This window comes from Eubalaena glacialis, chromosome 10 (assembly GCF_028564815.1).
Source record: "Eubalaena glacialis isolate mEubGla1 chromosome 10, mEubGla1.1.hap2.+ XY, whole genome shotgun sequence".
Lineage (NCBI taxonomy): Eukaryota > Metazoa > Chordata > Mammalia > Artiodactyla > Balaenidae > Eubalaena > Eubalaena glacialis.
Window position 1 is genome coordinate 51,401,736 of NC_083725.1, and position 14,463 is coordinate 51,416,198.

Sequence of the window (14,463 nt, forward strand, 5' to 3'; positions counted from 1 at the left end):
TATTTCCAGTGGGCTGATTCTCCTGTCAAATTTGGAAACTCAAGGCTAAAGCCCACAAGTCAGATAAGAGGAGAACCCCAGGGTGTAATGAAACTTTACACATTTTTTCAAATGAGAGTTTAGTTCTGGAAAATTATAACAAAATACAGTTTGGTTTTTTTTCCCTAAGAAAGCACAGTTTTGCTTCAAGTTAATATAAATGGCAGTACCAAAATAAAGTTAACTGAACCGGAATAAAATATGGCATTTGGTGTTTCTCTAATATCATCAAGATCAGAGAAATTGGAAGGTTGGCCTCGTTGGCAGGATTTTTAATAGTCCACATCCTAAAACCTTCCCGTCAGCTTTCCTCAAGAGCAGCCTTATTGAGTGCAAGCACATATTTGTACATAGGACCAGAAACACACACTATTATAATTTACACACAAGAACTATCTACTTTCTTCTCCTTTTTTAAAAACATAATTGCATTTATAGTGATGATGCTACCAGTTTAAAACAACACGTACCTTTTATCTGCATTATCAAGAATTGTGATTATCTAGCTGAAAACTTTGAAAGTATTATATTTTCTTTTTTTCCCTGAATTTGTGAATTCTGCTTAAACCTCTCAATATCTCTCATTCTAGAGAACAATGTACCAAAATATTCCTTTATTTGTCTTTTTATTTCCTGATTCTCAGAACAAAGGCCAATTTCTGCAGCAATGTTAAAATTAAAGTTACAGCCAAGAATATTTACTGGAAAACACAAAGACAGATAATCACATTCTTTCTAATGTTTGCACAACCTACAAAATGGTACCCAAATATCCTCCCGTATTCCTCTTCATTGATATCTTTCTCAAAGATCATAAAATCCAACTATATTATATTCGATGCTTAACACAAACAAACAAACAAAAATAACTGAGCATACTAAGCATGTTACCCAAACCTAATTTTATAGCTGAAAATTGGGCAGCTTATTAAAAAAAACAAAAAAAGAGAGTTGATTTGAAAGCCTTCATCCCATTTTCTTATTTGTTCAATAATATTTATTCCTCTTTTCTTTTGCCTAAGAGACTAACTTTTCCAACAATCATAACTACTATTTTCATTCCCCCCTTCCCATTGGCTCAAAATTACATGCAACAATGCCTCTTGGCTTGTTGCCAGTTATTAATACTGCAAGGACCGATGCTGTAACACTTTCCAGGGCACAGTACTGCACAAAGCCACACAGGTGGACTGTATAACGATGGGTCAAATTGTTTCCCCCTTTAAAAACTAGGTGCGTCTTGTCGGTCATGAGCCAGGGACGCACTGCCAGGGTGATGGGTCACCTCTCAGAAACGATTTCTGAACCTTTCCTTTTCAGCCAACTAGAGTCGAGCTTGCTTGTGACAGAATGGCTCGCGAAGAAGTTCCCAGCAGAAAATACCGCATTTCCCGCTCGCTCAACACAGGACCCTTCGTGGAGATGGGAGCCCAGCCAGTCTCCCTCCGCGTTTCTGTAACAAACCGCGCGCATCACCCGAGCGCATCCTCTACACTTGGGTCTGGTGCTGGGTCTCCATAAAGGGAATGTGAAGGCTGGCGAGGCTGAGCTCCCCGACGCTCTCATAGTCACTCATGGCTACTTCGGAGTCGTCGAAGCCGCAGCTGGCTGACACATCCGAGGACGAGGTGCCTCTGGAATTGTGCAAGGAGAGAGACACACTGTCTGCTGGGCCCGCTGCTGTCTCTGTGCCCTGGTTCATGCTCACGGCAAAAGTACTGAATTCACAGGCGGCGGGAGGGCCCACCAAATCCGTTTCGTTGGGGAAGGGGTGGGGAGGGAGGTACTGGCTGGGATGGAACTGGGGCCTTCTCCTGCAGTCTGGGCTCAGCGTGCTGGCCAGTGAGACCGGCTGGGAGGGCGGCAGGGCCTCGTACTGGTCTGGGAAGTCCTCTGGCAGGGGTGGGGGCAGCTGGTCCTGACTCAAGAACTCCTCTTCGTGGGGGGGTGGGTACTCGCTGTCGATGTCGTAGCCGCCCAGGTAGTAATCGCTCTCCAACTCCCGCGTGCTGCCCTGGTGCGCAGAGCCTCCCTCCTGGTTCTCGTAGTTGGGTACCTCTTCTATGTCCGACAGGCGGGCCCCCGGCATCCAGTCAGAGGTGTCCCAGTGATAGGCTGTGAGAGAGAAGCCGTGTCAGTTAGTTTCCTCCAGAATGGAGCTGGAGTCAGGGCCCAGAAAGGAGCAGGCAAGGAACCTGACATGCAATTCTTAACATCCAGGAGACCCTAAGAAGCCAGGGTCACCCGCATGCTTTTTACAAGGGTCTCTCAGAACCAGCCATGCTCTGGCCCGGGAAGTACAAGGCAATGGCAACTCTGAGGATGACACCTGGCTGCTGCAGCATCTCCCACTCAGCCATGCCAGAAGCGATGGCCAGCAAGGGCATGCCGAGCAAACAGCAGTTCTAGAACCCTCTCTCCTCTTCCTAGCCATAGGCTAAGTGCACATCCAGGCTGGCAACATGCTCAAAGAGGGAGATGCATCAGCCGTCCTGTGGACCACAGGAGGCAGGGAGATGTGCGTGCAAACGAATGACTTGCTAGAGCAGGGGAGAGGCTGGGGGAGGGAGGATGCTGGGCTGGGGGCTTTCACCTCCAGTACCAAGCACACAAGACACCTGGAACATGCAAAATTCAGATCAAAGAAACTCAGAAAAGATGGAAGGAGAGTGACAGGGTAAGAACAAACTCAGCAATTCCAAACGCATAAGTAACACGTTATGCTGGGGGCATGGCAGAATCACCTCGGTTGTAGTTCTGTCCTTGATCCGTGACAGACACTGTTTAAATACAAAGTGAGAAGTAAAACTGACAGTCCAAGTCATGTGAAGAAGGTACAATAGAACATTTTAGATGGCATAAAAAAATGTTCCTATTTCTCCTTGCTGTTATTTGCGAAACGAAAAGATAAGTCGCATCTGTACCAGGCCCTAATAGTATTAAATCACTAATAAAAGTTACCTGATTGAAATCAATTCCTATAATATTGTAGTTTTGAATGATTTCTTAAATATCCCCAGCTCACAGTAGGTGCTCAATCAATACATGTTGAATATAAGAATGAATTTAGTATTAATCTGGATTTCAATTAAGTGGGTACTCTTCTCTCGGAAGGGATTTTATAAAAAGAGTACATCACATATTAAAAGAATTATGAACTGGATTTTTTTTCAAAATTGTAAAATTCACTCCAATCCAGAGAGAGACATTCAGTGTCTCATTTGAAACCACCTCTACCGCCCCCTCTGTTGCCAACTGATTAAAATCACCTCTAGTTCATAAAATAAATAAGCTACAAAGATATATTGTACAGCACAGGAAATATAGACGATATTTTACAATAACTATAAATGGAGTATAACCTTCAAATATTGTGAATCGCTATGTTGTGCACGTGAAACTTATATAACATTGTACTATACTACCAAAAAAAAAAAAAATCACCCCTAGTTCAAAGAAACAAGGAAGTGATATTTCCAAAAGGTTAACTCTGCACAAAGAAATGCTATGGAAGAAAACAGTAAATACCTTCATTCTCTATAGTGTCAACTACATTGTTGACAAGCTGAATGACAGTCACTATGGATGCTTGTGGCCAGGAAAAGAAGACAGGAGGGAGGAGAAGGACAGCTTCAGGTTAGTTATGTATTTTAAACATACATTCACTTGTCTTAACAACAACAATGATAACAACAAAGGCACAGCATGCAAACACCCAAAGCTTCCCATAGTCCATCCATTGGACTCCAGTGGACACTTTCATCCCCCTGGCTTCTTGGAGGAAGGGAAACAGCAGCAAATCCGGGGCCAGTCCTCCTGAAAGGCATGATCGGCAGGAATTGCTGGGCCATAAATTCACACCTCGTGGCCCAGTGAAATCAATCTAGGAAGGCAAAGGCCATAAGCTTATGCTAATTTCTCATTAGTGACTCCCAAAGGCTCCAAGGAAGATCTCACTATTCCCAGGGATAATTACTTGCTGGTCAGCCATGCTGTTCCGAGCCAAATGCCAGTGATAAAGGATAACCTTTGCAGCACTGATGGCTTCACACTCACATGACGCCACCGATAGCCTAGAACGACCCGAGGCCCAGATCCCACCCGTAGAGTGTAGATGGGAGTCAGCATTTGGCCTCTGAAATAGTCAGAAACTGGGAAGGAGATCTCTGTGCTCATATGGGTTGCCTTAGCACCTGATACCAGTAGCTTCTGGAGAGGTGATCAGGCACTTTAGGAAGCCTGCTTTAGTCAGGACCAACCTAGAATGCTAAGCCTGAAAGCCCAAGTGTGTGATGAAGAAGAGCCTGTGAGAATAGTCAACCAGGCATCTCATCGCTGGAGCTGCTGCCTGGAGTTTGGAAACACTACGTTCTTGGCTGCTTCTACATAAAATGCAAACCAGCAACAACTTTTCTTCTGGCTGGGGATGAGGAAGGGAGTAAACACCAAGGCAAAGAAATCTGGAGGCCTGTCTCTTACCTTCTGAGATTGCTCAGAAGAAATCCACTGTTACATGGTTTGTTACCCCAGTGGTCAGATACACTGAGGTTTCCGCACTTCTCAGGAGTGCCAGGGATTTGGGATGGAGGTGGAAGAGATTTGGGGGGGGTGATGGGGAAAGTAGACTATTTTACTTCCGTGACTGCTTCTATGGCCTTGGGGCTCCCTTGTTCCTATCTTTACCTGGGGCGGGCCAGGGGCGGGTGGTGTTTGGCAAAGTCTATGTCATTTTCATTTTGTTCTTCAGGGTACAAAATGCCCGGCACAGGATTCAACATTCAGGAGAAACTCAGCAAGGGTTTATGGGGTGAATGATTACCTAAATTATAAATATTCAATTTTGCCAATTGTCGATAAATGGGAAAATAGCATAAGGTATAGACTAAGGTAAGTCTGCCTGTCACTGTCAAGGACTATTTGAAATTATTCTTTGTTCACCACCATGTGGTAAACTCTCACTGTTTCATGAGCATTTCTGCACCCTTTCCCTGCCCTGGGGAGACCAACCCATCCTCCAAAGCTGGTTCCTCAAGCTCAGAAAACCCAGTCTCCTGCATTAATGCCCTCTCCATAAAGATGGGTTCACAAGAGGTAGAGGCTGCAGCTTTGGAGTGTCAGTGAGGTTCATGAACCACATGGAATTGTATGCAACATTTTGGGTGTATGTGCATTTTTCTAAGGAGCTGATCCATCGTATCTAAGATAAGATTCTCCAAAGGCCCATGACCTCAAATGATTATAAGGGGGACTCAACTGAATGAAGATACCATCTCTTTGGGAAGGAGGTTCTATGGGAAGGAGGTCTTGCCTCTGAACTAATTTCTAACGATGGGGAGGTTGGATGGATAGTGAAGAGAGCATCATGAGCTAGAATAAAAAAGGAAACAAATCACACTTTGCTAGAGAGCATCCGTTGGGATGAGGTAGTTCCATCATGAACCAAGTCAAAGAGGACGCATTACTGGAGGTCTGGGGGAACCTCCTCTACTTCTGCGTCTGCTGCCAGCTGCGGCTCAACGAGTGCTTGCTTTTTCAGCGGACACGCAAGAGTGGAGTCCAGCGAAAGCTGTGTGCATGAGCAAAAGCCCACGCTCGGGCCAGGAAACAAAATGGGTCCCAACACCTTCCTCTCAACCAGTGATCGCCAGCACAGGAAACAGAGCCCACCGGGGGGAAACAAATCCCATGACTTCTTACCATTGTCGTCACCAGAATCCGACTGGAAGGAGCTCAGGGACTGAACTTCTGAGTTGCTGCCTTTATTACTGCCTGCAAAGCAGGTCACTTCTCCTGGGTCATCAACCCCTTTGTCTTCGCGGACAGCCAGAGAGAAAGCAGAAATGACACTGGTTACCTTGTGCATATTTCCAGCCCTGTCCCCTGCCAGAGTTCACTTCTTGGGGCACTTTCATTTGCTTAGAGAAAATAATTTAGTGCACAATAGAAAATTGATTGTACCATCGGGGGCAAAGGTCTGTCAATCAAGAAATTTACATTATGGATTTGAAACCCTTAACCTGTGGTAAATGAGCTTCCAGATAGCTGACAGCCGAAAGTCGCTGTTCCATCCTCAAAGGGAAGCGACTAAGTGAAGAGGGAAGCTAGGATGAAGGGGCTGGGTTGCTCTTTCCCATTCAGAGTTAATTTAGATCATTTACATGAACTGATGTGGTGTCAACACCAGGTTAAATGAGATTACTTTTAAAATAGGGGTATGAATATTTTATAGGCAAGAATGCCGTTACACTTATCCGAACTTCCCTCTCTGGGGAGCGAGTGGAGTTCTCAGCTTTGCCTTCCAGAGGGCAGCACCACATCATTTTTGGGAATGACAGCATTCGGCACTCCGGAGGACAGCAGTCAGCGGTGTGGATGTGCTCTTAGTGACACACTTCCTCCTTCTTTGCCATACAAAGAGAGCCTGCACACACACACACACACACACACACACACACACACACACACACACACACACACACACACACACTCTACAGGGCTACTTTCTTATTTGATGGACTAAAAGAAGCAATAAAAACAACCCATATCTTGAAGTTGTCAAGTGAAAAATGAATGAGTCGCCCAGAGACTGTCTCGCCAGCTAGCTCTGCCTTGCTTAACAAAGGGGGAAATGTAGTCGATAAAAGCTCAGCAATACTTCGGGGGGACACGTGAGTTTTGGCCTGAGGTGGATTCTGGAAATAAAGCTGTCACATTACGAAGTGGGTGGAGGGAACTGATCACCAGGAAAAGCTTCAAATCATCACGGAATGTGATAGTATGAAGAGACGGGGACTCGTGCTTAAGGGAACAGTTGTTCTTCTTCATGACTAGAGAAATCGCTGTTTCTTCCACAAAGCGTGCAGGCACTGCAGCTCTGCATCTGCCATCAGGTGCTGAAGCCACAGCAAAACGATGAGTTGGATAAGCAACCGATACAAGTGGACAGAGATGCCAGGGAGATATTCACCTCCCAACAGCCACGTGGCAGAAAACATGTGCCTTGGAAAAGCACAAGGTGGGCACCAGGCTTAGCCCTGAACCCAAGGAAGGAAATGTCAAATGATCCACCCTGGTGAGTATAGTGCTGTGCACAGAACTCCTGTCTCCACTCTTCCATTTATTCAAAATCCTCATTGCTAAGTAAAAGGAGGCTTTCTACTAACCAGGGGATTGGCAAGGCTGCAGTAAAGTCTAACTCTACCCATAATTCGAGAGGGAATATATTTATGGTTAAAATCCAAGGGGAAGGACTTGAGGTGTAAGTGTGTCTACTCAAAGGTGGCGACAGCAGAGAGCATAGTTGGACTGGTACTAGAATAGAGGCTGTCCTCCATCATCAGGAGACCCTCTCCCTCTCTTGTCCCTCTCCCTCCTCCCTGGTAAAGCTCCCAAGAGCGGTCTGGGTAAAAGCACAGGCTTTGGACCCTGATGCACCACATGTCAATCCTCATCCCTCCCTTTCCTAGTTACTGCTCTAAGGCAAGTCATTTCACTTATCCACTCCTCCAATTGGCACCCATGTGGGGCAGCTGTGGGGATTTAAGGAGACGATCCAGCACACGGCAGTGGTGGTTTCTCATGTTCATCTGTTGCCTCTGTTTTCTCACCAAATCTCTTCGTCCTTAACCCTTGCATGCTGAACTCTGTCTTGAGGACTCATTGGGGCATTCTTGAGATCACTAAGAAACTTCTAGGTGTCAAGTGCAGTATTTTTTTTAAGACTGTGTCTTCCTTGATGGTTTTACGGTGCTCAACCCTGCTGACCTTATTGATAGTCTTGGCTTCTGCTTGGCTGCCCTTTCCGCGTTCCTGGCTCTCTTTTTGTTGACATGTGTTTGTTTCCCTTCCTGGCCCCAACTCCCTGCCCACCTCCCACATGTAGGCATCTCCAAGATTCCTTCTGAGGCCCAGACTGACCATCGTCTCTCTGTTCCTGCTCCCTCGGTGAGCTCACACTCTCAGAAATTCAATCATTTTGCATGTAGTCGGTGTCCAAACTTTCACCTCTGGCTGCCTTCCTCCTAAACAACAGAGCCGGACACCCTCAGGTAACCCCTCACGTGTCCCCTGCACTAACTGAGCTGCTTCCTCTTCCCATTAGGCCCTCTCCAATAGTTTCCTACTCAAATCTTACTCATGCTTAAAGACACCAGTAGGAATGCCCCCTTCCTTCATGGAGATGCCCTTTATCTCCTTGGGTGCACGTGCTTTCTAGCTCCATTTGAAACCAGCCTCCGCCCTCCCCCTTTACCCCGACATACATCATAGTACTGTAATCCTAGCCTTTGGAAACTCCTGCTACCCAGGGTGTCACTGCTGCTCGAATATAAAGCCATTAGGCCTGATGAAAAGTCATAGGATACAACGGAGCTTGCCTTAGTTTCATTCTGACTGATGTTAGGACAGAGAAAACAATCACCACCTCTCCCCAGATGTTCATAGAGGACAACTAAATGGTCTCTCTGCTCCCTTCCCTCTTTGGTCCTATTTAGTCTCTTCTCCATGGATCAGTCAGAGCCATCTTTTAAAAATGTAAATTAGATCAAGCTACTTACCTGATTCAAAACTGCATTAGTGTTGCTGTTAAAATGTATCCACTCTCCCCAGCTGCTCACCAAGCTCCAACTACATTGACCTTGTCTATGTTCTTCAATATACTAAAGTCTTTCCCACCCCAGGGCCTTTGCACTTGTGGCTCTTCCCTTTGCCCAGAATTCTGCTGCATGAGGCCAAAAGGAGAGGGATCTAGCATCTACCTGGACCACTTTTCCTGCTTCTGGTTCACCTTTTTGTTTCCTGGACCCTGCATTCCAGCCAAACAGAAGGACTTGCTTTTCTTCTGATCGTGTGGGTGCCTCTATGTGGTGGAACGCCCTCCTTTTCCTGGACCTTTGATCCACCATGGTCCAACTCAAATGTCCCTCTGCTCCCCTCAAGCCTTCACCCTAAGACTAGAAATGCTCTCTTCTGACCTTCCATAGCACACTCCCTGTATATCACGTAAGCAGCTACGCTGCTTGTTTTATTGCCAATGGTGTGCTATTGTGAGAAGAGCATGGGTTCTACCTAACTGGGAAAAGAATTTGAAAAAAATAGATACATGTACATGTATAACTGAATCACTTTGCTGTACACCTGAAACGAACACAACATTGTTAATCAACTATACGCCAATATAAAATAAAAAGTTTTTTTAATTAAAAAAAAAAAAAAAAAGAAGAAAAGCATGGGTTTTCGAGGCTGGCAGCCCTGTATTGGAGTACCAGCTTCCTCTTACTAGCTGTGTGACCTTGGGCACCTTATGTATGTTCTCTGAGCCTCATTTTCCCCATCTGTAAACGGGGATAAGAACCAGGGCAATATTTCAGGGCTGGTGTGAACATTTAGGGTCAGAACATGTCCTACTGAGAGCTCTGTGCCTCCGGGGCGCTCTCCCTTCCCGAATTTCCTTCCAGTAAACACGAGCGGAAGAAATAATGATGCATTACTACTTCCGACTCACTTTCAGTTCCGGCCTCCCAGCCATTCTTCCGGATGGAATCGCAGTCAGAACGGCAGGGCGACACGGCAGGGAGGTTGGGGGCCACACTGCACACGACCACACCCCGCCTGGCCGTCAGGATGCGCGGTGACTCGGGGTGAAACGTAGTCATCTCCTGGTGCTCGCCGCCCAGCCCGTCCACGATCTTGTCCAGGTTGCTCCTGGAGTCGCTCTGGAAGCACGGGGTGTAGGCCATGGGGCGCACGGGGACCTGCGGGGGCCCCACCTCCTGGTAGACGTTGCGGCTGTCCCCGCCGCCCCGCAGGTTCCGGAACGGAATGCCGTTGTTCTTGTTGAGCAGGGCGGCCGTGGCAGGGTCCTGCACCAGCGTGATGTTGTTGCGGGAGTAGTTCTTGCGGAAGACCTTCTTGCGGAAGACGATGAAGAGGACGATGAGGACGAAGATGACGAAGAGGACCACGGCGATGCCGATGAGCTCCTCCTTCCCCACGTACGAGTGGCCGGCCTGGATGTTGGGTACCACGACGGGCCGCAGGCCGCAGTACTGCCCCACGTAGCCTGGTGTGCAGTTGCAGAGGAAGGAGCCAAACACGTTCACGCAGGCGCCGCCGTTCTCACACGCCTCCCGCTCGCACTCGTTGACGTCCTCCTCGCACCTTCGCGACAGAACACACAAAAGCCCCCTCTCAAACGTCAGGACCTGCGGACGTTCCATTTTAAACTGACATCTTTAAAAGATAAAAATGCACCTAAAGAGTACCTGAAGCAAGACAAAAATGATGGGATGCAGTGTATATGGGAGGTGGGTGAGCATTTATGCGCCCACCATAGACCCCGGGGATCATCATGCATTAAGGGACTTCTCCCAATGCAATCTCTCCCATATTCTGACCCTACCGGGTCAGAGGAAGGAAACGGCTGCCATGGGAGAGAAGGAGCAGAAAAAGAAACCACAGATGCTGTTGAAGACGTACTGGTCTCCAAATGCTCAGGGCCAGATGCATCTCAGAATGTAAAAGTTTGCAATTTTAGAAATGACATACGGTACGTATCTTTCATATTATGTAGAATACCCACCCCATCCCAGGCACTGGTGCTGACATAGGACCCATAATCAAATATGCCAGTGTTTCTACAGTAAAACATATGGATATTCACAATACATGAGGGAAATAAAGACTAGAAGTAGTCTTAGAATGGGTTTGGCTGATTTTGCCACCAAATTCGTTTGCCACGAATTTATCCTCAGTCCTTTTAGTTCTCAGAGCTTTGGGGATTGTAGAGCTACACTTAAAGAGCTGTGAAGCTAGATACCCTATATAGAGTTTCCAGGGAGGAGAAAGTTTTTGGTTCTGACATTTCTCTCTAATAGATACAGTCATTTTTGGTCTCTCTGGGAAGCAGGGGTAATAGGGCGTATGTAGGCAGTGGGTGGAGGGCTACACAGCATCGTATCTTCTGGACTCTATGCTTATGTTAAAGGCTAATGCTAACGCAGATTATCAGGAAAAATGATTAAAGCATTCTAATGAAAAATAAATCAATTTTATTCTCTTTAAAGCAATCCATGACTTGTTTTGAGTATAATTATAAGGCAAACATGTAAGTCTTACTCTTTCTTAGTTTAACACTGTTTAAGAACATAGATCTTTCTTCTTCCCTGTCCTCTACTTCCCCCGTTGTTCTGATATGTTCATTTTAAAAGGCCCGATCACTTATACCTTTGGTAATCCACCTTTTAAAATGTAGTCAAATGTCCCTAATTTGAACAGATTGAGGCCAGGTCAGCTGGAAATTAGTCAGAATCACAGAGTATTTAAAAATAAATGCAGCTTTATTACTTTAAATGACATCCAACAATTCAAAGTCAGCTAAGTATTTCCTGGTAAAGTCCTCGGGAGATTTACTTTAATGAATACGTAAGACTGATCTGTAATTAGAATATCACTTTGCTTGAGATTACATATATATATATGTATATATATATTACATATTGCATATATATATACTTCTAAAACCATCAAGGATGGTTGAAAGCGGTGTTTTACTAAGAACTTAAAACATTCCCTTTCCATTTGGCTCACACTTTAATTTCCCTCCTCCTTGGGGGAAGAAAGATTTGCAAAGGAAACGTAAGTTTTCAGTTTCTCAGAATGATCATAAAATGCTAGAAAGTAGAGTCCAGTTTATGAGTTCTGGGGAAATGGATAGTATATCTGCCTCAGAGCTATACTGGAAATATTAGGGGTCAGAGAAGACTTTCTTTAAAAGAATTGTTTTCCTGATTACAGAACACATAGTAATTGTATAAATTTTTGAAACTATAGAGAAGTATAAAGTAAAAATATAATTAACCCATAACCCCACTGCCCAGAGATAATCCCTGATAACATTTTAGTCATTTGTAAGCACGCTTTATATTCAGATATTAACCCTTTGCCCATCCTATTAGTGGTGAATATTTTATGCCAGTTAGTTTTTTTTTGTTTTTTTCTTTTAAATATTTATTTATTTGGCTGCGCCGGGTCTTACTTGCAGCACGCGGGATCTTCATCGCCGGTGCGGGGTCTTTAGTTGCAGCGTGCGGGATCTTTTTTAGTTGTGGCATGCAGGATCTAGTTCCCTGACCAGGGATTGAACCTGGGCCCCCTGCATTGGGAACATGGAGTCTTAACCGCTGGGCCACCAGGGAAGTCCCAATCCCAGTTAGTTTTTTACTGTTTGGTTTTCTTAGCAACAAGAAGCAGCGTAGAGAAAGACTAATTGCACAATCTCACTTACGTGACTCCAGTGAGCCCAGCTTTGCAATTGCAGATGAAAGTGTTTCCTATGGGGTCACAGGAGCCTCCATTCCGGCAGGGGTTTGGGAAGCAGGCTGTGATCTCCGATTCACAATTTCTCCCGGTGAACTGGGAGAGACAGGTACACTGATAACCTGGAGAAACAGAGGAGCTCATGAGCCATGGATGCCACTGGTAATGCTCAGAATGCACGGACTCGGCCACACGTGGCCTCCTAATTCCTCTGAATCAAATCTTAGGCAGGGCCCAAATTCCCAAGATGATTAGCAAATTGGTTATTTTGAACTTGGAACCCATCTTGCCACAAAAATGCCAAGTAATGGTTTGGAGCTTGTGCTAATCCAGAAAAATTCACCTCATTAACCACATACGTGAATGCTAGTGAGAATGGTAAGCGACACCCAGGGAACAGATCCCAAGAACAGAAACCAGGATGGGGCGGAAGATGCTTTCCCCACCAGGCTGCTACTGTAAAAGGCAGGATGTCTCCACGTAGGAGTTTATCGTAGGTACCGTAACCATTTCATTAGAACCCATTCTACAGTAGCTTCCTGAGAAGGGGTTTATAAGAAGTCAATGTTGTGAGACCTTGCACGTGTTTTTACTCCACCCTTACACTTCTTTGATAATTAAGTTATGTATGGAATTCTAAGCAATTCCCTCTATGTTACTTTTGAGAAATCCAAAGTTGTTTTGGTTCCTGAAGTTGGTGTGTGACCTAGTTTCTTTTTGTCGCTAACAGTTTGGAGGGGCTTCTCCTGTCCCCAACAATTTTCTGAGCTTTCACAATGATGTACCCTTAACTTGAACCAGTACTGGGCTCTCACAATCTGGAAATTGTGAAACTTTGGGAAATTTTCTTTATTGCATTGATGATTTCCTTTGTTTTCTCTACTCTGTTTTTATGGAAGTTTTATGGTTTGGATCTTAGATCATTTGGATCTTCCTTTAATTTTATCTTTCTCTCTCATGTTACACCTCTGTGGGCTTTTGCTTTACTTTCCGAGAGAGTTTCTCATCTTTTGAAACTTTTATTGAGATTTTCATTTATGTTGTCATAAATAGTTTCTTCCAAGTTGCTTTTCTCTGTTTCTGTGATTTGGTCTCTGTGGAGGTAGATTTTATGTATCAAGCTGATTAGGCTACGGTGCCCAGTTATTGGTCAAACACTAGTCTAGATGTTGCTGTGAGGGTATTTGTGGATGTGATTAACGTTTACAATCAGTTGACTTTAAGTAAAGCAGATTACCCTACATAATGTGGGTGGATTTTATCCATTCAAAAGAAGGCCTTAAGAAAAAGGAATTCTGCCTCAAGACTGCAACACAGAAATCTTGGCTGAATTTCCAGCTATGAGGATTTCAAAGTAAACAACACTGAAAAACCTACTCTTCATGAATTTCCAGCCTGCTGTCCTGCCCTATAAATTTTAGACTTGCCAGCCGCACAATCCTGTGAGCAAATTTCTTAAAAATCAATCAATCAATCCATCAGTCTCTCTCTCTCTCTCTCTCCACCTACCTATCTATAATCTAGCTATCTATCTTTCCATCAATCATCTATCTATCCGTCTATCTATCGTATTGTTTCTGTTTCTCTGGAGAGCTTTAATACAGTCCATATCTTCCACATGAGAGGATTTCCTTTTTCTGGTAATCCTGGCTTATCAGCTCACATTGAAGAGTGGGGTTGAAGAAAACTAGAAATTGAAATCTGATAGGAAACTCTAAGCACATCAGTGGGGCTTGTCAAAAACAATACTGTGTCAGTACCCTTGGGTTGGTCAAGGTTGGTTAATTTCCACATTAATGGCTCTATCACCTGCCCAGAGGGAGGGTAAAGGCCTGGTTTCTAATATTTGGGGGAGTGGGTGGTAGTAGAGGAAGAGTATTTGTGGGTCTCAGCATCCAACGAGCACATCATATTTACTTTGGTTTGCAAATAACCATCCTCACTCTTATCTGAAGGGCTCTTGGGCTAACCTCTGCTCCCCAAGCGGTCAGTGACTGATGCTGGGATATTGTAGATTGATCTCTATAGGTATAAGATAGCTAATAATCTATAGATTGAAATACAGCATGCTCTCATGGACGTTTTACTGAATCCACACTCCAGAGAACT

General features: G+C 44.9%; 1 protein-coding gene across 1 annotated transcript in view; it reads right to left on the minus strand.

The window, feature by feature from the left end:
* Nucleotides 1–1,528: 1,528 nt before the first annotated feature.
* Nucleotides 1,529–14,463, minus strand: part of FAT3 (FAT atypical cadherin 3) — a 573,936-nt gene continuing 561,001 nt past the window's right edge. Inside the window, exons 23-28 of the mRNA XM_061202721.1 lie at nt 12,323–12,476; nt 9,542–10,197; nt 5,737–5,850; nt 3,568–3,627; nt 2,784–2,819; nt 1,529–2,154 (exon numbers count right to left, since the gene is read on the minus strand). Coding sequence (XP_061058704.1) covers nt 1,529–2,154; nt 2,784–2,819; nt 3,568–3,627; nt 5,737–5,850; nt 9,542–10,197; nt 12,323–12,476 — 1,646 coding nt within the window. The remainder of the gene's footprint in view (nt 2,155–2,783; nt 2,820–3,567; nt 3,628–5,736; nt 5,851–9,541; nt 10,198–12,322; nt 12,477–14,463) is intronic.